This window comes from Sus scrofa, chromosome 6 (genome assembly GCF_000003025.6).
Source record: "Sus scrofa isolate TJ Tabasco breed Duroc chromosome 6, Sscrofa11.1, whole genome shotgun sequence".
NCBI lineage: Eukaryota > Metazoa > Chordata > Mammalia > Artiodactyla > Suidae > Sus > Sus scrofa.
Genome location: NC_010448.4, coordinates 100,484,350 through 100,506,731, shown reverse-complemented (window position 1 = coordinate 100,506,731; position 22,382 = coordinate 100,484,350). Strand labels below are relative to the sequence as shown.

Here is a 22,382-nt window from a genome sequence, read left to right as displayed (position 1 = left end):
CAAGCCTGGGAAAATTATAGTCTTTCTCTGAACCTCAGTGTTCTCATATTTTCAATTTGGGAGGAAAAGTAATATATATTCACCGAGTTGTCATGAGCATCAGCTCACAAAATGTGGGTGTTAAGCACTGTGTATACTGTATAATGCTATATGAATGTCAGTTACTTTAATGTTTTAATTGTAAGTAGAGTCAAGTAAATTTTAAAAGGCTATGAGTAACATGGAAGCAAGTACTTCAAGATGAGGAAATAGGGCCTTTCTTTAGTTCTGTTGTACTGTACCATGTTGTTACTTCTTGACTTTGATTAGAACAGATAGTTCCCTGACAGTTTACAAAATTCAAAAGGTTGGAAAAGGAGAAACCATAGAGTAAAAATTGGCCACCTCTGACTGCTCCTGAGCACAAGTAATGTCCCCAGTGATAGCCTCTGTGTGTACTGGAACACACAGGTACTCGTGTTCCAAAGAGGTGCTATGACACACAAGCAAATATGAACATACGGTCTTCCCCCTTTTTGCATGAATGGTAACATATGTGATACACTACCTGTATCTTCTCTAATGACTTCGGAAATCACAGTGATTATTCTATAAAGTCCACAAAGCCTTCTTCTTTGCTTCTTTTGCATGATATTCCATAGACACACCATAAGTTATTGAAGTGTTCCCATATGGTTGAACAGTTAGATTATGTCCAATATTTTGTTATTGAAATGTATGCATCAGTGAATAAACTTGTACGTATGTCATTTCTCTCAAAGTCTGTCTGTTGTATAAAGTTATAGATGTGGAGTTGTTGAGTCAGAGTGCACATACATTTTGTAACTTGATAAATATTGCCAAAATGTTTTCCATGAAGATTGTACCAGTGTAAAGTCCCAAGAGCAGGCCATACTTGTTCTTCTCAACATTAATCCTAAAGACTAAATGTGTTTTATTTAGGTTACAAGCCCCAAGACTTCAAAGGTACTACAGAAATCACCCTCTACAAGAAGAATGGTAAGAAAACAAATCATTTTCTCTTCCCCATAATTATTAACTCCCTACATAGTGTTCTTTGCCTACATCCACCTTCTCTGTGTATAATTTGAGTCATGATATACCTTCAAACTTGATGTTTTCGATGTAGCCCCTGAAGGGATGGTCTAGGGACGCAACTAACTGTTGACTCAAAATTCGTGCTTAGGCATCTGTTCACAAGTGTGAATAGCAAAGAAAGTTAGAGGGAAATGTGATCGTTATGGTAACAGGCTTAATAACATCAGGAGTGTGGAATTTACCTTAAGAGGCTCCCATAGAGCTGGAAGAAGGGATGTGAGAGAACAAAAGAGTGTTTTAAGTATACTCTTGGCTGCAGTGACCCACTGGCTGCCTGCCGTGCCGCCTGCCAGCCCCAAACTCCTTGTGCCCACTCCCTGACTCACTTTCCTGGTTCTTGCCAGTAACAGTAGAAAAGGACTATAAGAATGGACCCTTTCAAAAAAATTAGTCTCCTAGAGCTGCAGTAACAACGCCACAAACAGGGTGGATTCAAACAATAGGAATTTACTCTTTCACAGTTCTGGAGACTAAAACTCTGCAATCCAAGTGTGATTTTGATTGGTTCTTTCTGAAGGTTGTGAAAGAAGGATCTGTTTCGAACATCCTCCTTAGCTTTTGCTGATGCCAGGAAGCCTGAGCCTTCCTTAGCTTACAGATGCATCACTCCAGTCTCTGCCTCCATCTCTATATGGCATTTGCCCTCACCTGGAATTCAGGGCCCACTGTTCTCCAGTTTGGCCTCATCTTAGCTAATTATATTTGCAATGATTCTCTTTCCTAAGAAATTCATATTCTGAGGTCCTGGCTTAAGAGGTCAACATATTTGGTGAAGGGGACACATATTTCTTCTAGGGGATGTATTGAGTCACTTCACATAAACCCTTGACATCAACCAAACCAGCCTTTGAGAATGTACAAATTTAAAATCATTGCATGAGCAGTAGTAGCCAGATCCTCAAATGGAAATTTATTTCTGCTCATCTCTAAATAGAAAACTAATTTTTAAAACACTCAAAATTTCAAAACAAAAGAAATTTTCCATTGAATTCTAACACAACAGAATTCTTTTGTTAATGAGACAGCACTGTACTTTGGATGTTCCATTTGGATGAGCGCTCCAAGGTGCCCAGGCTAATCAGAGCACATGAAAGCAGAGACACCCTTTCTCAACAGCTGTCCACACTCTGCTCTTCACAGTCTTATTATCACACTTGAAGGGGTCAAGTTTGGTGTTCATCTGGAATTCCAGTTGGGGATGGCCATTCATTGCTACTGACTAAAGAAAAAGGATATTTGCAAATCCACATTTTCAAAACCTGAAATGTTTCAGAAGGGTGATCGTCAAAATAAATTGAAATATAGAATTCTGCTTCAAGTAGGTTTATTTAGGGCATTGTTCAAGAAAACTCACCAAGAGAAATATTAGACTTTTGTCATAACCCAGTTTTACTTCCCTTATAACTTTAAGGCATTATGATGGGACCTAAGCATATACCAAAAGTATATCCCAGGTTAAGTTTAGTCATTAGTGAATTTCCTGTTTCATTCTGATTAAATCTGAGTCATGGTTCCATGGTTCTCTAATTCAGAATGCCACTGATTTTCATATTTCTTAAGTGCAGTCATTGTGTGATATTCACCTGAGTTTGATAGAATGTGCTGCATTTTTTCTCATTGGCAGTCTGACGTGCCAGAGGGAGTCATAAGGGTCCATGCACCCCTTCTCTCCAAGGTGTCCATGGCCATTCAGCTCAACAGTCAAACCAAAGCCAAAGACATACTGGCAAAGTTTCAATACGAGAACAGGTGAGTAGAAGTGAATATGGGTCTCTGAACAGAAGGATGAACTTGCATCTGCTGGGCAGCTCCAGGCATGTGAAAACTTGACCTTTCTAAAAATCAGAACCTGTTACTTTATAGGACTTCACTAGTAAATGAAGAATCAAAAGTAGAGAAAGAAGTTAGGTATACCATAGAATTATCAGTAACAAAAATTTTTTTTTCAAGGAATTTCCACAATTGGGATTCTTAATGGTTATCTTCTATATTGGTGGCTTCATTTACTTGATGCATTTTACTTTTTATTTGCATATAAAATATAGCAATTTACTTTTGTAGATGTCTTGATATATTTCCAGTTACTTCATTAATTTCAGGCTCCACTGGGCTTTAACATGGTTATATCAGGGAGAGTTTATATAGTTGAATGAACATCATAACTGTTGGGTTTTTTTGCATATCTGCCTTAAGTCACCTTAAAGAGCATACATACATCATGAAAGTTTTTGTTCAGGCATGCAGCACTTAAGGATAAACATATGCCCTGAGATTTTTTTAAAAATCTAGCCATTGTAAAACAGGTACAAATTGGTGGTCTCTAGTAAAACTTATGGTTATCCTTTAAAAGAACCTTTCCTGGAGTTCCCATCATGGCACAGTGGTTAACGAATCCGACTAAGAACCATGAGGTTGCGAGTTTAATCCCTCGCCTTGCTCAGTGGGTTAAGGATCCAGCGTTGCCGTGAGCTGTGGTGTAGGTTGCAGTCGGCTCTGGCATAGGCCGGCGACTACATCTCCAATTCGACCCCTAGCCTGGGAAACTCCATATGCCACGGGAGCGGCCCAAGAAATGGCAAGAAGATAAAAAAATTAAGAAGAACCTTTCCAATCCTATTAAAAAGAAGTAGCCATGATGGCAAAAAAAAAAGACAATTGCAAAATGTTATCTACTGCAAGACTCCATTTATATAACATTTTTGAAATGGAGGATATATGAGTGTTTGCCAGAGGTTGAGAAGGGTGATCCTGGAAATTCGAGTTGCCTTGATACCAAAACTAGACAAAGACAGTACAAAACAGTCAAACAAACAAACACTGTGGAACAATATCTCATGAGTCTAGATGCAAAAGTCCTCAGCAAAATGTTAGCAAGTGTAATCCAATGTATATTAAAGAAATTATACAGCAAGACCAAGTGGGATTTTGTTCAGGTATGCAAGATTAGTTCAACCTTCAAAAGTTAGTCACTGTAGTCCACTGTATCAATTGGAAAAAAAAAAGCATATGATCATGTTAGTTGCTGCAGAAAAAGCATCTGACAAAATCCAATGCTCATTCTTGATAAAATGTCTGAGCAAATTCAGAAAAAGAACTTCCGCAACTTGATGAGATCATCTATGAAAACCTACAGCTAACATCATACTTAATAATGAAAGACTGAATGCTTTCTCTCCAAGATCAGGAACTCCAGTCTGATTCAACATACTAGTGGAAGATTAAGGCACTGCAGTGAAGAGGAAAAAAGAGAAGGCACAGAGATTGTAAAGGAAGAAATAAAACTATTTGTATCTGCATATGACATGATTATCTACATCAAATTGTTTGATCTTTAAAAAGAAAAGACCTCCCAGAACCAACAAGTGAGTTCAGCAAGGTTTCAGGATATAAGATAAACACCCCAAAATCAGTAATATGTAGAAATCAAATTTAAAATCAGAAGTATGCTACAGCTGCAGCAAAAAAAAAGGGTGAAAGGACAAGCTAAAGACTTGAAGAAAATATTCATTAACTCATATCCAACAGGGGACTGGTATCTAGAATGTACAAAGAACACTCAAAACTCAATACCAAAAAAAACCCCAAACAATCTGGTTTGAAAATGGGCAGGAGACATGAGCAGATATTTCATGAAGAAGATATGCAGATGACAAACATGAGGTAAAAGATGAGATCATCTATGGAAACCTGCAGCTGACATCATACCTAATGATGAAAGATCATCAGAGAAAAACAGTGATCATGGTTAAACATGAGAATGGCTAAAAAATAATGGCAACACCACTTACTAGTGAAGATACAGAGAAACTGGATCCCTCATACGTTGGCGGTAGGCATGCAAACGAATACAGTCACTCTGGAAAACAGTTTGATCGTTTCTCCTAAAACTGAATATGCAACTACACTGTGATCCAGCATTCCTGTTCCTGGCCATTTATCCCAAAGAAATGATGATTATGTTTACACAAACACCTGCACACAAATGCTTATAGCAGTTTTATTTATAATAGTTGAAAACTGGAAAAAAAAAAAAACCCCATATGTTCTTCAGTAGGTGAATGGCTATACAGACCGTGGTCCACCCGCACCATGGTATGCTGCTCAGCAGTACAGATCAAACCACCAGCATGACTCTCCAGGGATCTCTGTGATGGGGGAAAAAAAGAAAAAAGAAAAAAAGTCAATACAGAAAAGTTCCATACTTTGTGTGTCCATTTATAGAACATTTCTATAAATGACAAGTTTATAGGATTGTAGACTCCAGGGATGAGGAATGGAGGATGAAGACAAGGAGAGGGCGTGGGTGTGGCTGTAAAAGGGAAACAGCCCTTGTGGGGAAGACTGAATCCATGTGGACCTTCTGGTTGTGCTATCGCAGTATTTATTTATTGCAGTAGTTATGGGAGAAACTAGGTAAAGACTACACAGAATGTGTCTGTATACTTCCCTTTAACCACATGCACATCTACAGTTGTCTCACATACGATGTTTAAACAAGCAAAGAGGGTACACATCCTTCTCCCCACAGTGGAGAGCTGAGGACAGTCTTTCTGAAGTAACCAGTCTGATCGTGCAAGGGGGCTAGAGTTCAGCGCCAGTCTTTCCAGACCCTTCTGCCCAGCATCCTCGTTGGCAGTGGAAAATTTAAATGGGGCACTTATCTTCCCTGACTTGCTTTCATTATAGGAACATGTCATGAAGTCAGCTGTAGACAGTGTGCAAACACCGAGCAAGCTTAGGAATGTTACGTGGGCCAAGGAGAGGCTTTGGTTCACTGTTTGGCAAGTCCAGAAATGAAACCTGGCTTCTTTCGAACAGAGAGTGATGGGGCCAGTGACACAGCAGTATTAAACATCCAGCAGCTCCTGGCCAGCCTCGATGTGTCAGTGAAGTTTTCCTCTCTCGAATGGAGCTGGCAGAAGTGGCTCTCGGGCTGGCAGCTTCAATCTTGGTTTGAAATCATCCATCTTCTCTGCCTCAGATGCTTGTCTGGGTCAAAAAAAAGTTTTTATCATCACTTCAGTCATAATGATGGTTTATGTGCTATATTTCACTCCAGGCAGAATGAATTGTTTGTTGCCATGGTTATTTAATCCACAGATTTACCTCAGATCTTGGAAGAGGATTAAAATTATATTGCTTTCTTTTTTCAGTCATGGTTCTTCGGGATGCATTAAAATTCAGAACCAAAGATTATATGAAATTGGAGGTAATATAGGTAAGCATTCTTGAATAAAGTTTTACTCAAGTCTCTGATAACTCTAAAAGAAATATAATGCTATTACTACAAAAGTATATCTTACAAGTTTCTTAGGTATAAAATCAAAATCACTGTGTCTGATTTTTAAAATCTCATATAAGAACAGTATGACTCTCCTAAAATATTTTCAGAATTTACACATAAATATTTGGGTTGATACGGAGCAGACTTTTGAGTCTTTTAAATGTGACTCTGAAAGTTGGAGATTCCCTTTCTGGAGATTCATGCCCGACGAAAGGAGAACATTGTGGAAGGTTCAGGCCCACGACTCCCTTTTTGTTTAACTGCCCTGTTTCACGCGCAGTCCAAGTTCATTCTTGCGACTTCCTGCAGGGAAAACAAAAAGGAACCAAAGAACCTTCCCTCTCCGAGCATCTGCGTCCTTGTCTTCTCCTGGGCCCCCTCACGGTCAGCATGAAGCGCACGTGCTCCTGTTTAGGCCAGAGCCTCCCTCCTGCCGGATGCGAGCTCCGGTCATTCTCCCCTTCTGTCCACTGTCATCATTTCCCTCTGCGAACACATTTTTGTAACTTCGCTCATCGGCACAAACTCCCTCTTGACTCATGTCTACGCCCCTGCGTCTCTTGCACTTCTGGCAAAAGCTCCTTGAGCCGGTCATCTCTACTCCAGTGGCCTCCTCTCCTTCTCTCTTGAGGCCACTCCAGTCAAGCTTCACCCCTCCACACTTCTCCAGAATTGCTCTTTTGTCAAGGTCACTGGAGAACTCTTAGGCTGTGAAATCCAGTGCTTCTTTCTGTCTTTGGGCACTGCCTGAGTTGTTCTTTCCCTTCTTTGAAAAACATTCTCTTTCCTGGTTTCGAGCCACCCCTAAGCAGCTGGCTCCCCGCCCCCCTGCTTCTTCTGAGCCTCAGGTGCCTGTTACTCCTCGTCCTCAGGACCTCTGAACACTGGGACACCTCTGCACTGCTCTGCATGCAGCTCGATGCTGCCACCTCTCGAGTTCACTCCCTGTAGACACCGACTCTCATGCCCAGTCACCCACACATTTGGCCCTGGGGCCCCCACACCTGCTCTGACTTTGCCCAGATGCTTTCCGTCAAGTGGTTCACTCCTCACTCCCTCGCCTCTGCCAGGTGTTTGCTGCTGTATTAGCTTCTCAGCAAGATCTTCCGGCAGGGCACCCTCTCTCTGTGCCTCCTGGCTCTCTCATTCTCATGTGTTTTTATCACTGTCAGACTTAAGTTCTCCTTGCTTATTTGCTACTTGCCTTTTACCACTTTTAGGACATAAGCACCCAAGGACAAGTATTTTTGACTGTCTGATGCATGGCTGTAGCCTCAGCTAGCATGCAACTCAAGGAATATCTGAGAAATGAATGAATGCATCAGTCAAGCAGTTAAATCTTGACAGTTTTGTTTGAGACTTCAGTACCATTTCAAACACACTCTACATACAGATTTTTAAATATATGTGCAATATATATTTCTGTATTTTTTTCAAATATATATTCAAATATACTTGCCCCATGGAATGATCTTTCTCTTTTTTTTTTTTTTTTGTGGTTATTATTACCAGATCTCCTGCTTATAGGAAAACCTAAATAACCATTCCTAAAATGAACTTGATGTTACTGTCTAGGCCTGGTCATTCTATAAAGCCGTTGAAGGACGTATTATATAAATGATCATTAAAGAGTATCATATAAATGAGTTGATAACTGGAAAGATCTTGCCATATTTTTCTGAGTCTAGGGAACAGTTTGCCTGTGGTTGATATGTCTGTGTTTTGCACAGTGTCATCTGGGATTTATTTGAAGTACTTTACTGTCAGAAAGAAACAGAGAAGGAGGAAAGGCCTGCTCCACTAAGAAATTTTAAACCATGTCTGCTTTTCTCTGAGAGTTCTATATTGGCCTTATTTGAGCCATAACGACACACGTGTACACACATGCACGCACAGCAGGGTGTGCCCTCGGAAACATTCTCTGACTTTTCTTTCTTTTAGGACAGCACTGCTTGGATCCAGATGCTTATATATTGGATGTGTATCATGTAAATCCTCAAGCAGAATGGGTGATTAAACCCCAAGCAATTGTTTGAAATACCTTCCAAGATGGCAGCCATCGTGTCTACATGCCAAGAAGTCCTTCCTACATTGAGTAGGGAAAAAAAACAAGACTGCTTTTGACATGTTAGTTCCTAGAACCCTCTTGGTGTTTCTCAGCCCAACTGGTGTCTCCGGCCCATGTCAACACAAACTGTGCAAGAGGAGCAGCTGGTTGACCATCCAAGCTGAAGCTCTCTTGATGGTTCCTTGATAGCAGTGAAGGAAAGAGGATATGACCTTTCTAGATGAAAGGCCAGTGGAGAATATGAAGCTCCAATGATTTCTAACACTCTGACTTCACAGCAGAGATGAACTTGGTCCTATTCCTGGGAATAAGAGACACTTCTCGGGGTAGCAGATGCTACCAAACACAAGAGATGGAAAAGACTTTTTTTATGCTTATGTTTTTTATATATGCATATTGACCTTTTTGAACAAGAATGTCAGAAAACCAAAACTCTCTGCTCTGAAAAATAATTCAGATCTACTTTCCAAAGAGAATCCGTTTCCAAAGTCACTCATACAATATTTATGCTCTGAATTGGAGGAGGAGAAACTTCTGTTTCAAGACCCCTGTATTGTTGTGTGTGTTGTACTGTATAACGGCTGTTGGCATTCTGGTGCAAACGAACATTTTCCTGTCATGGACTCTTGAAAGTTGATATTTTCAAAGTGTATTCTCTTATGAGCACAAGTCCTCATAGTTAAGGTAGGTTGACAAAGGGTGTTCTTGTGCTTTTATAACCTCCGGTGTAGTCAACAGTCACAGAGCCTCTCTTTTCTCATCATCGTCATGGTGCTCCGTGAATAGCTTTTCGTGTGCCAGGCACAGATTTCCTTTCTTAATCAAACATATCATTTTTTTTTATATTTCAAAAGCATGGATAATCACTTCTGCAGCCCCAGTTTTAAAGTGCAGAACTGCCTGTGTCCAACTGTTCTTTATCCAAGAGTGCTGAAAAATCCTGTTATATCCAGATTTTACATGCGGTAAAAGCAGATTTTGTTTCTGTTCATCAATCATAGACTTGGCCAGGCCCTGTGGATTAGCATCCGGCTTTCAAATCAGATGCATGGTTGGTGAGCTGAAAACTGCCTCGCTATCAAGATCTGTGGAGCCATTTTCCAGAGCTGCAATTGGTGAGAGAGAAAACACATTTCTCCAGGATTCTAACTGAGAGCGAATCTCAGATGTGCCAAGGGGTTGGACAGCCTTGCCTTTCTCCTGGAGACTGTGATACAGTCCATCTAGGGGTGGCCGGAAGTGGGGACAGAGGTCTCATTTATCCCACCTGTGGATTAGAATCTAAAGGTTGAGATTTTGATCAATTTATATCAGGTTTAATGAAACGTAATGCCCTAATGACTCTCTTGCAATTCAAGTAGACAAAGTTGCTCACAAATGCAGAAAACATTTCATCTGTTTACCAAGTCTCAAAACATAATGTGATAATAATTTAAGGCCATATTATAGAAGAAATCTTTTATATGCTCATTATGCCTTGGTATCTATAAAAAAAATTACTTATATTCAACATGTAGATAATTGCATTTCTGGCCGCTAGAATTTTGTTATATTTTAATAGAAAACTCAAATATCCATTCATTTCATTTATTTGAGAATTTTTATCTCCTTTGCCTGAAAATCCATTAGAAGATAAACATGTGTTCTGTTGGTTTATATTTATTCCTGCATTTCATCCGTTTTCAGTAGACGGCATATGAGTCTGCATAACAAACTTTGAGGGTCTGAAAAAATAGTGTTGTCATTTTTGCAATTCAAACAACAAAAGTAAACATTATACTTCTGTAGTTGCTAAAGTCCAAAACATAAGATGGCAGTAATTTATGCCCCTATACATGGAGGAAATTCTTCAAATTAGCTGCCTTACATGTCTGTGTGTAAATTAAAACGGCAACTGATTTTTCTCATTGAATTTCCTATCATTTAGAAAAAAACCCTGTTTTGTTTAGAAAAAGTCACGGATCTATCAATTTAATTTTTTATTTGTGAATTTTTATTTATTTTCACTGAGAACACATTAGGACTGATTGTGTAAGTTCTGAATGTTTTAAAATTTATTCCAGTAGTCATTGGTTTTAAATAAATGGCTAATAGATGACAGGTTAAAAACAATTAATTCAAAAATTAATTCTGAATTTTCACTATTGTGTGGTTTTAGATGTCAAAGGCTTAGCCCAGTCAGTAACTTTAAATTAGTCACTTTAGTGCATTCAAGGATGTGTGACGACTGTGTAAAAATGGGAGGCCATGTCAATGCCCGTATCATTGGACCTAACTTGTATTCTTTTTGGGGTGGGGGGATGCATTTGCAGCATATGGAGGTTCCCAGGCTAGGGGTCAAATCAAGCTACAACTGCCAGCCTATGCCACAGCCACAGTAAAGCGGGATCCAGGCTTCCATCTTCAACCTACACCGCAGCTCAGGGCAATGCTGGATCCTTAACCCATTGATCGGGGATCGAACCTGCATCCTCATGGATCCTAGTCAGGTTTCTTAACCACTGAGCCACAAAGGGAACTCTCTTAAGTTGTATTTACTCATAAAAGTTACCTAAGTGATTACAGAAGAATTTCCAGTAGACACACAAACTAATCTTTGTGTGGTTAAAGAAGTTCTTTTTACTAATCTTAATCCTTTTTTTTTTAATTACTTTTATTCTTAATGAATAAACAAACCACCCCTATGATTAAAGTTAAAAACGCTCATCACTTAAGTGTTGAAAAAACTATCTTTCCCTTAGGAGGAATTGTTTTTAAATAGTTATAGTAATCTGTAAAAATGAATGGTATAAAGGCAAACATGAGTGCTATATCTGCAAACAAAAGAAGAGTCAGATACTGGGCTTCTAAATTCTCTTCTTGATAGCTTCCCCCTCACCTTGTCCCAGGCGCTCTTGGTGTACAGTTAGGGAAATGGTAAAAGCATTAGAGAAAGTTAACGTTTTAGGAACACTTCTTCAGAAAAAAAAAAAAATAACAGAACAGCTCATTCTTTCCTCCGTTCTGCAAAAGAAGATCCTTTTGCTGAACAGCTCACTTGGGGAAACAATTCTTGGAGTCAGTGATCTTTGAACAAACTGGAATATTAATCTTTTTACAATGTATATACGATATAAACTACCTCACTTGTATGTCTTGGGGAAGAAATTAATGGACGTTAACAATATTTGTTATAAACTGTCCCTGAATCATATTATTTAAGTCACTTCAGCTAGCCTTCAATGTACATTTAATAATATACATTTAATGATGTAAAATATTTTTAGGAAAAGCTTTAAAACCAAAAATACCCTGTAACTGTGATGTGTGCTGTAGACGCTGAGGGAATCTGTGTCCCTCTCTCAATGTCTTGTGTGTCCAGCCATGTGGAGACCAGGTTTGCAAACGTGGGAATTAACTCCTTCTCCTTTCATCCCTTTTCACGTGCTTTCCCCACATTGCAATTGACTAAAAGTACCGTGAGATTAAAGTGCCCCTTCTTTCTCTCAGGCCTGTTTTACCTGTTTTCCATAAATGTATTACATGTCTGAAAGGAATATAGAGTATGGGCTTGAATAGTTCCTATTTTCCGACAGGCACTCGCAACTGTTTTTTTATAAATATGTCATGTAATAAAAAATAATGTGACATGAGTTAAAATGTTTCTTTCAAACATTCTTAACAGTTTTACACACACATATCTTAATCTAAAAATATCGTCTTTTCTTTCGGCATTCTCCAACTGTTTGCTAAAACTATGTGATTAGATTGAAAAAACCATATATTATCACTAGGTCGCCAACTTTTTATGTTGTCTCCAATCTCGAACAGATTGATTCTTTTGTCCCATCAGTTTCATTGTTAAATATAATATGTATGTTGCATTTTATCCATAAAAATAAAGATAAAGAAGTGGAAGGGTTATCATGAAAGTTATTCTATTCAACGAGTTTGAGGGCACCATGTGCTGGTGAAGGAAGAGGAGCTTTAAAGTCAGGTTTGTGTCAGCATGGTCTCTGTCACCTGCTAGCCAGATGGTTGTCTTGTGTAAAAGTCACAAGACACTGGAGTAATTAATGGTGGCTGTGGCTGTTTGTGGGTAAGGTTCAGATTGCATAAGCAAAAACTATACACAACTTGGTTTGAATAGGTCCTTTTTTTTTTTTTTTTTTTTTTTTGTCTTTTTTTGTTTGTTTGTTTGGCTACACCCATTGTGATGTAGCAGAAATGAATCTGACTAGGAACCATGAAGATTCAGGTTTGATCCCTGGCCTTGCTCAGTGGGTTAAGGATCCGGCGTTGCCATGTGTAGGTCGCAGATGTGGCTCGGATCTGGTGTTGCTGTGGCTGTGGCATAGGCCAGAGGCTACAGCTCTGATTCGACCCCTAGCGTGGGAACCTCCATATGCCGTGGGTGTAGCCCTAAGAAGATAAAAGACAAAAAACAAAAACTCTTCAATAGATACAGAAAAGAAAGGAATTGGATGAATTAAATGCTCGTTCATGATTTTTTCACACTCTGTATTTTACTGTATATATTGTGTAAAGGGCATAATGATTAGAAAAGAAGAAATAGGGAGTTCCCATCGTGGCTCAGTGGTTAACGAATCTGACTAGGAACCATGAGGTTGCGGGTTCAATCTCTGGCCTCACTCAGTGGGTAAGGATCTGGCGTTGCCATGACCTGTGGTGTAGGTCACAGACGTGGCTCGGATCTGGTGGTGTTGTGGCTGTGGCATAGGCCGGCGGCTACAGCTCCGATTAGACCCCTAGCCTGGGAACCTCCAGATGCCGCAGGAGCGGCCCTAGAAAAGATAAGAAAAAAAGGAAAAGAAGAAATAAAAGTTTCCATTTGCAAATGACATGTTTATTTAATATGCAAAAGCCTAAGTAGTATCTTCAGCTATTAGCACTTAATAACATGATTTAGCAAGGTCATGGCATACAAGATTATTCTATAAAAATCAACTCTTTTTTATACTAGCAGCAAGCAATTGGAAAATAATTTTTTTTTTTTTTTTTTTTTTTTTTTTTGCTATTTCTTGGGCCACTCCCGAGGCATATGGAGGTTCCCAGGCTAGGGGTCCAATCGGAGCCGTAGCCGCCGGCCTACGCCAGAGCCACAACAATGCAGGATCCCAGCCACGTCTGCAACCTACACCACAGCTCACGGCAACACCGGATCCTTAACCCACTGAGCAAGGGCAGGGATCGAACCTGCAACCTAATGGTTCCTAGTCAAGATTTGTTAACCACTGCGCCACAACGGAACTCCGGAAAATAAATTTCTAAAACTTCCATTGACAATAGCATCAAAAAACAAAAATACTTATGAATGCATTGAACAAAAAATATGTAAAATACATACTAAATACTACTGTACTGAAAACAAAATATTTCTGATAGAAATGAAAGAGTAGCTGCCTAAATATATAGATACATCATGTTTCTAAATGGGAAGAGATGGATGGGAGAGAATTGGCAAGATGCCAGTTCTTCACAAATAGATCTGTAGATTCAATGCAACCCCAGTTATAGCACCAGTCAGCGTTTTAGGCAGAAACTGCAGATTTATATGGAAATGCACAGGATCTGGGACATCTAAAGTGATCTTGCCAAAAATAAATAAATAAATAAAGTTGAAGGACTTACAATGAGACAGTCTCATGCAGAGTAAAGATCAACACATACATCAATGAAAACAAAATAGAGGGCACAGTAAAAGCTGCCCATTTATATGGTCCCTTGATTTTCAACACAGACACCAAAGCAACCCAACGGGGAAAGAACAGTTTCCACAGATATTTTTATGGAAAAAAAAGGAAGTTGACCCCCTCGCATAATACACAGAAATTCACCCAAAATCGATCCCGGACTTGATTATAAAAAATGAGACTTTTCAAACACTACAAAGGCAAATAGCTTTGTGACTTGGGAGTAGAGAAGTTTCTTCAGAACAGAAAGCAACAGAAACAAATGATTAATTGGACTTTGGCAAATTTTAAAACTGCTGCTTATCCCAAGAGGCCATTAACGAATCAAATAAGCAGACCGCAAGTTGGGAAAAATACATTTGTAAAGTATATTTTTGACAAAGGACTGATATTCTATTCAGGATAGTTAAAGAACTCATCAATAAAAAGACTACCCAGTTTTTTAAACAGGCAGAAGACGTGAACAGACGCTTCATGAAAGAAGACATGCAAGGAGCCAATGAGCATGTGTTAAAATGTTCAACATCATGCACCATCAGAGAAGTGCAAACTAAAACCACACTGAGGAGTTCCCATCGTGGCGCAGTGGTTAACGAATCCGACTAGGAACCATGAGGTTGCGGGTTCGGTCCCTGCCCTTGCTCAGTGGGTTAACGATCCGGCGTTGCCGTGAGCTGTGGTGTAGGTCGCAGACGCGGCTCGGATCCCGCGTTGCTGTGGCTCTGGCGTAGGCCGGTGGCTACAGCTCCGATTGGACCCCTAGCCTGGGAACCTCCATATGCCGCGCGAGCGGCCCAAGATATAGCAACAACAACAAAAAGACAAAAGACAAAAAAAAAAAAAAAAAAAAAAACCACACTGAGATACTGCTTCACACCACCAGGGTGGCTCAAATTCAAAAGACTGGTCATTGAAGTGTGGAAGAATCGGAACTCTCATTTATTTTTGATGGGAATGTAAAATGGTACAGCCACTGTGGGAAAAGGTTGAGCAGCACCCTCTCAAACGAATCACAAACTACCCTATACCAGCAGTTCCAGATCTTCATCCCAAAGGAAACATTGTCCCCCAAAACACTTACATAAGGATGCTCAGAGCAGCTTTTTTTATAATATCCAAAACCTGAGACCGTCCCAGGCACTTGTCAATAGGAATGTAGGTAAACGGTGGTATATTCATACGAGGTCCCATCACTCAGCAATCAGAAGGAATAAATCTAGACAACAATGATATGAATAAATCTCAGACATTTTGCTGAGTGAAAGAAGCCAGGCACAGAAGATTGCATACCTTTCTTCCGAACATAGAGGTTCTCAGCTGGGGGTGCTTTGGTCCCTCAGGGATATTTAGCCATGTCTGGTGACATTTTTGGTGTCACCCTGAGTGATGCAGATGCCACTACACTCTAGTAGCCAAGAAGCCAGGGATACTGATGAACGTGATTTAACTTATAGGACACCCCACGCAACAAAGAACTGTCTTGCTTCAAATTTCTAGAGCCAAGATTGAGAAGCCCTGCCCTCCCGTGACAGACAAGGCAGGGGTGTCTGCTTCTGCCATTTCTGTTCAACACTAGACAGGGGATCCTAACTATTGTAGTAAGTCAAGAAAAAGAAAAGGGAAAATATTTGGAAAGGAAGAAGTCACACTGTTTAATTTGAAGATATCACGACTGGGTGATTATGTCAGCAAATGCTCAAAAGTCTATTGTTGAAAGTACTAGAATTAATAAGCATATTTAGCAAGGTCACAGGATTAAGGTTAATCACTAAATCAGTTGTGTTCCACATATCAGCCAAAGACACCAGGGCAATAAAATGATCAAAGCCGTACCATTTGTAAGAGCGTCAACAAATACAAAACATCCAAAAGTAATTTTAATGAAAGATGGCGGGGCTTGATTGCCGTATACCACAAACATTGTTGGGAGAAAGCAAATAAGAACTAAGGAAGACAGCCCATGCTCAGGTGTCAGAGAAGTCAACATTGTTAAGATGTGACTTCTTTCCAGATAAACCAATAGATGGAATGAAATCCCTGTCAAAATGCCGGAAGTATATCTTTTGTAGAAATCGAGCAGCTGATCTTTAAATACATTTGAATTTCAAAGGACTGAGAACAGTTAACTGTCCTGAGAAAGAAGTTACCTTGTTTCAAAAATTATGACAAAGTACAGTAATCCATTCAGTGTAGTATTGGTGAAAAACAAACAGAAAGACCAGTAGTAGGGAGTTCCCATCGTAGCGCAGTGGAAACAAACCCGACTAGTATCCATGAGGATGCAGGTTTGATCCCTGGCTTCACTAAGTGGGTCAGGGATCTGGCATTGCCGTGAGTTGTGGCATAAGTCCCAGATGCAGCTCAGATCCCAAGTGGCTGTGGCTGTGGTATAGGCCAGCCAGGGAACAAGTGCAGCCCTAAAAAGCAAAAAAAAAAAACCAACATCAGACTAGAGTTCAGAAATAGATGTGCACTTACATAGTCGGTTGATTTTTTTTTTTTTTTTTTTTTTTTTTTTGAGTACCACACCTGCAGCACATGTAATTTCCAGGCTAGGGGTCAAATCAGAGCTACAGCTGCCAGCCTACACCACAGCCACAGCAACATGAGATCTGAACAGCAACTGTGACCTACACCACAGCTCATGCCAGATCCTTAACCCACTGAGAGAGGCCAGGGATAGAACCTACATCCTCATGGATACTATTCAGGTTTGGTACTTCTGAGCCACAGTAGGAACTCTGTATAGTCAGTTGACTTTTGAACAACTGCCTAGCAACCTAGTGGGGAATGGAAAGTGTCCTTCGAGACACTGTGCTTTGTCTGTCCCTCCCAGGTCAAAGGCCTGGTGGTCTTGATCACCTTACTCAAGCTAAGAGAACTAGGTGGTCTTTCTCTGGGTCTCACCTGCACCCCACACAAATATAGCCTCATTTCAGGTGGTTCACTGTTCCCTGGATGTAGCTCCTGGCCTTGGCACAGAGAGGGACACTGGTAACCATGCTGACATGCTTCCCCACCCTTTCTATTTCTTGGTGTATCCAATTAATCCATTTGGGAGAATAATGGAAATTGTCACCCCGTACAGTTTCTTGCCCTGGTGTGGTGGGGAGCTTCTCCTGGTCCTTGGCTGGTGAAACTGTCATTCCCAGACCCCCATTTAGTCATTTGGAGGGCACATCTAGGTTAACTGTCCCCAGGCTCTTGACTAGGGAGTCCATGCCCTCCTCTGCCACCCATCTTCCCCATTTTTGCCCTGTCTGAGCACAATTGCAGTCACTTCCCCTGCCTCACTTTGGAATCCTGCTGTCACAGGTGACAAAGTACATTATCTCAGTTCCAAAGATCTCTGCCAAATGGGGTTTGACGGCAAAGCACATGAGCAGATGGAAAAGAATCCGCAGTTCAGGGATGCCGGGAGCTCCTGCAGACCTGCTTCTCTCATCTTCCCAGCAGTAAATGACACCTTGCCTGACAGTCCAGACAGAAGCCGGGAGGGGGTGGGGGGCACTCGTCAAAGGTTCATCTGAGTTTTATCAACTCACAATCACATGCGGACTCTTGCAGATTGTTGTCTTATTTATGAACTTTGATGTTGTAACAATTCATTCTCAGCAGTTGCCCTGCATTTGTGTAGCATTTTTATTACTGCACAGCAGTGGACTTTGCTGCAGTCCTAAGCTCCGTGTCCTTAGATGACCGATTGGAACAAGCTTTTCCAGCATGTAGCCCTCACTACATCACACTACGATTGGGCAGCAGAAACTGAGTCGTTGAAGGAAATAATTGATAAATTGGATCCATGAAACTTTCAGCCATTAGGAAAAAGAAAAGACAAGCCACAGATTGGGAGAGAAGTGTGGTGTCTGTGTGTGCGTGCATGCGTGCATGGTGTGTGTGTATACATGTACATATTACACCCAGGATATGCAAAGAACAACTCAGTAGTATAAAAAAAAAAAGACAATTCATGTTTTTAAATGGGCAAAAGACTTGAACTAACATTCTGCCAAAGGATAGAAGTGATCGATAGACATGACATGATGCTCAACATCGTCAGCCCTCAGGGAAATACCAATCAATAGCACTGCATGACCACAGGAATACTCCTTAATGATGGCCAAAAATGAAAAAGTGTTACAGTACACAGGGTCGGCAAGGATGTGGAGCACCTGGCATTCTCATTGCTGGTGGGAGTGCGGGATGGGAGAACAGTCTGGAACTCTGGCCGAATACTATGATGTTAATCCTCTTCCTGCCCTCCGTGGCCACAGACGCCACAAAGTGGGTGCCTCCTACAGCAGGGCTGGCTGAAAATGGGCATGAGGTCATTTTGTTCTCCATGACCAGGCCCAGCCCACTTTGCACTCCTCTGCATTGCTCTCAGTAGGTGACTTAGAGTAGCTATGTCCACGCACCGTCCCCCACCCCATCCCTAATTTCCCCTTATCGCACACTGGGCTTCATTCTACAAGTGCTTCCATTACAGACCCTGCAAAGCTGGTTGGAGCTAGTTTCTTAAAGACTTTCCAGCCCTTGTTTTTATGTTAAAAAAAGGTGTTAAAACCCTTGCTTTGTAAAAATCTTATTGGAATATAGTCAACTTACAAAGTTGTGTTAATTTCAGGCATACAGCAAAGTAAATCAGTAATATGCGTACATATATCCATCCCTTATCAGACTCTCTCCCCACATAGGTTATTACACAGTTTTGAGTAAATGTCCCTGTGCTGTAAGTGAGCCTGTTACCTATTTTATATATAGCAGTGTGTATACATTAATTCCAACCCCTAATTTATCCCCCCCCCCACCTACTGTTGCCTTTTGGGAAACATGTTTGATTTCAAAATCTTTTGAGTCTGTTTCTGTTTTGTAAGCTCTATTGTATCATTTCTGTTAGACTCCACATGAAGGTACACGTTATGTTTTTTGATCCTAGCAATTTTTTTTTTTTTTTTGGTCTTTTTGCCATTTCTTGGGCCGCTCCCACAGCATATGGAGGTTCCCAGGCTAGGGGTGGAATCGGAGCTGTAGCTGCCGGCCTACAACAGAGCCATAGCAACGCTGGATCTGAGCCACGTCTGCAACCTACACCACAGCTCACGGCAACGCCGGATCCTCACCCCTGAGCAAGGCCAGGGATCAAACCCACAACCTCATGTTTCCTATTCAGATTCGTTAACCACTGAGCCACGACAAGAACTCCTGATCCTAGCAATTTTAATAGAGTGTTTTCTCCATTTACATCTCAACAAACTGTTCAAGTGCTAAGTTAGCACTTGATATTTGCTGATAGATCTTCAACATTTAGTTATCATTCCTAAGTACCATGAATGGTGTTAGATACAGCTGTATAGATTGAGCAAATGGAAAATTAATGCTTTATCATTGAAGCTCTAATTGTTGGGCCAGATCCTCTAGATCAAGCGGCTGCTCTTGTTTTCAGGAGCTTTGACACAAAGGGAAGTGATACCAGGCTCTCCAGTGGTTATTTCACAGGACCCACTCAAGAGATTGATAAGCAATGAAAGGGCCTAAGAAAACAGTCATTGAATCCAACGTCCCTCAATCTCCGCTCCTTTCGTTCTGAAATGTGGGTGGTTGCCACCTACTGACATCCTTTCTTCCTTCTAGGACACACTTGCCCTCCAGGAGCTTGTAAGAAAACAGCCAACCTACTTTGTAATGTAGGGTAAAATGAGAGTATCAACCAAAATTACTGCCTCAGGGAAATTGGAAGAAAAACTGGAAAATGAACAAAGATTTAGTGAAAAATGTAACACACAGGAGAATAAGAAAGGGAGTCTGGGGTACAATTGTAATTGATCATAGTTTGTTGTTTTTTTTTACAAAATTGGTGAATTCAACTAATTAGTATTTTATTGAGAATTTTCCTATTTAGGTCCAAAAATGAAATTGGCCTGTAATTGTCTTACAATTCTCTTACCTTGCTTTGGAGCTAAGTTTATACCAGACTTGTTGAAGGGGTTAGAGCAGCTTTCCTATTTTGTCTTCAACGTTGCAACCTTGTGAAGTGTTCCAGGGAAGGTTGGGAGGGAGGGCTGCAAAGGGGCACCAGGGAGGTTTTGGGGGTGATGGAGACGGTCATTTGCCCTGACGTGAGATGGATACAGGGATGGATATATACCCTAAAAGTCGTCAACCACAACTCTTAAAATGTGATGACAAGTTTATTGCATGTCAGTTACACCTCAGTAAAGCTGTTAAAAAAACCCAACCTCACACTTAGGCCTGGGCTCTGTGCTTGGGCTCTGAAACATGGGGGCTGTGCCCTGGATTCCCCATGACTGGACCTGGGGATGCGGCCAATGCCATTGCCTGGAGAACAGCACCAGGCAGGGCGACCCTGACACTGTCCAGAAGGACAATCAAGGACATCTCCTCTGCAAAGTGATGATTTCCACTGGAATAGTTTCTGGAGAGAGACTGAATCTTCACGTGCTTCTTCATGGGCTCCTTCCTGGGAGTCCTGAGGGTCTAAGGTTCTACCCACCAATGACTTCAGGGTTGGTTTGAAGGGGGGCGCATTGCCTCCATGTCTCCTCAGCAGGTTCTGCTGTGGTTGTAGGGACCCCAGCAGCCCCATCACGGCTAACACTGGACAGTAGTGACAGCAGAAATGATGGTGCAATGCTTTCAGGATCCTTGGACACTCAGCCTGTAGGAACATATGGGGAAAGAGAAGAGGTTTTATTTCCTTCAGCTTTCCCTGTGGCTCCAGAAGAATGTGCCACTCCGGGACACTTAATGATCTGAAGTCACAACCCTGAACTTCTTTAAGACGGACGTCCCAAGCCAGGCTTCAACAATTTAAAGTGGGAATGGAGCAAGAGACAGAAAGAACGCTTCTCTGGTCTGACTGCGATGACAGAGGCGTTAGAGATGAAATTTGTATTTGATGCCCAGAGAGGGGTTAGGCTATTGCTACAAGTACAATGCTTGAGATACTGCCTAGGTGGGTAATGTCACTTGACAGGTGTCTTACAACCACCGGAAAATAATAGCAAAAGCACATCCCTGCAGAGTGACTCAGTGTTCCACCTGGTCTCCGGAGAAAACTGCTCTCAGTCGGCAGGACAGCAGTCAGGAAAGCAGGTGAGCTTGAGCTGCCGAGAATTTCTCAAAAACGTTTCCCTGATAAAAATCAGCATTCATGCTTTTTAAAATAAGGCCTAAAAATAGGGGAAAAAAAGGAGTCTTCCTGTTTTGTGTTTTCCTCCATCTCAGCTTAGGAAGAGCTGCTGGCCAAGCCCTGGCCTTTAACTGGGAGAGGATGGCATTGCCAAGTCCAGCAAGGCAGGGATGCCTGCGGCCCACCCTGGAACTGGCAGGGATGGTCCTGTGCTCACCTGGTCAGAGCAGATCCCATGGTGGACCCGTGACAGCCGGACCAGCAGGCCACATGCATCCACGTGGCCCACGGTCTTCAAGCTGGACTGTCCCCAAATTCCTCCACTGAGGGGGCGTGGCTGCTGCCTCCTCCGGTGGGGAACGTAGCCTGTCCACCTTCCTTCCGTGAGTCACACGTCCTCAAGATGAAACGACAAAAATCAATCAGCCAAGGGAGACACATCAGGAGACACAGTGCCCATGATATTCCCAGAAACCCCGACCCTAGACGACAGAGCACTCCCCACCAGACGCAGGAGTAGTCGTCTGGAGAGGAAATGATGTGCCTGCCTGCAAAAGGGCAGGTTAACTCTTCCACCTGGAGAAATGCCATCCACTCTTACCTTTCCTATAGGAATCCTTTCCAGCCTGTGTCAGCTATGCCAAGCTTATCACCAGTTCCGAAAAAACTGCCAGTGAGTTCACCCAAGGACAGTTACCTGAGGTCAGTCAAATCCACACACAGAGAACTGAAGGTCCCGGTCACCACTTGGACTTGACCTCAGAACAAGGACACGGTCACCCCAGCACGTTGGTCTGTGGATAGAGAAAGGCACCTTGGGAAGAAGGCGGTCCCCAGACTCCAGCCCTCCTGGAGGAGCTCTTGGATGGATGGGGAACTCTTGAAGGTCCTTGAGGGGCTAATGTGATCATGAAATTCATGAGAGTGACGCTAAGGCCAGCATGAAGCTGGTCCCCCACATCAAGAGCCTTGACGACCAACATACGTCGTGTCCTTCCTTCTTGATTTAAAAGTGTGTGTGGTGCCCTAAGAAATGTTTTTTTTCAGCAGAAGTCTCCCCTGAAAATTAAGATTGATGTTAAAAAT

The 22,382-nt window shown here is 41.6% G+C and overlaps 1 protein-coding gene across 16 annotated transcripts in view; it reads left to right on the top strand.

Moving 5' to 3' along the window:
• The window catches only part of ARHGAP28 (Rho GTPase activating protein 28), a 186,624-nt gene extending 174,277 nt beyond the window's left edge, over nt 1–12,347 (top strand). For 14 of the 16 annotated variants that reach the window (XM_021096082.1, XM_021096074.1, XM_021096071.1 and 11 more), the window contains 4 exons: nt 943–999; nt 2,723–2,847; nt 6,252–6,316; nt 8,324–12,347. In XM_021096082.1, coding sequence (XP_020951741.1) covers nt 943–999; nt 2,723–2,847; nt 6,252–6,316; nt 8,324–8,418 — 342 coding nt within the window. In that variant the 3' untranslated portion in view covers nt 8,419–12,347. The remainder of the gene's footprint in view (nt 1–942; nt 1,000–2,722; nt 2,848–6,251; nt 6,317–8,323) is intronic. The other 2 variants (XR_002345017.1, XM_021096083.1) reach the window with 2 other exon arrangements.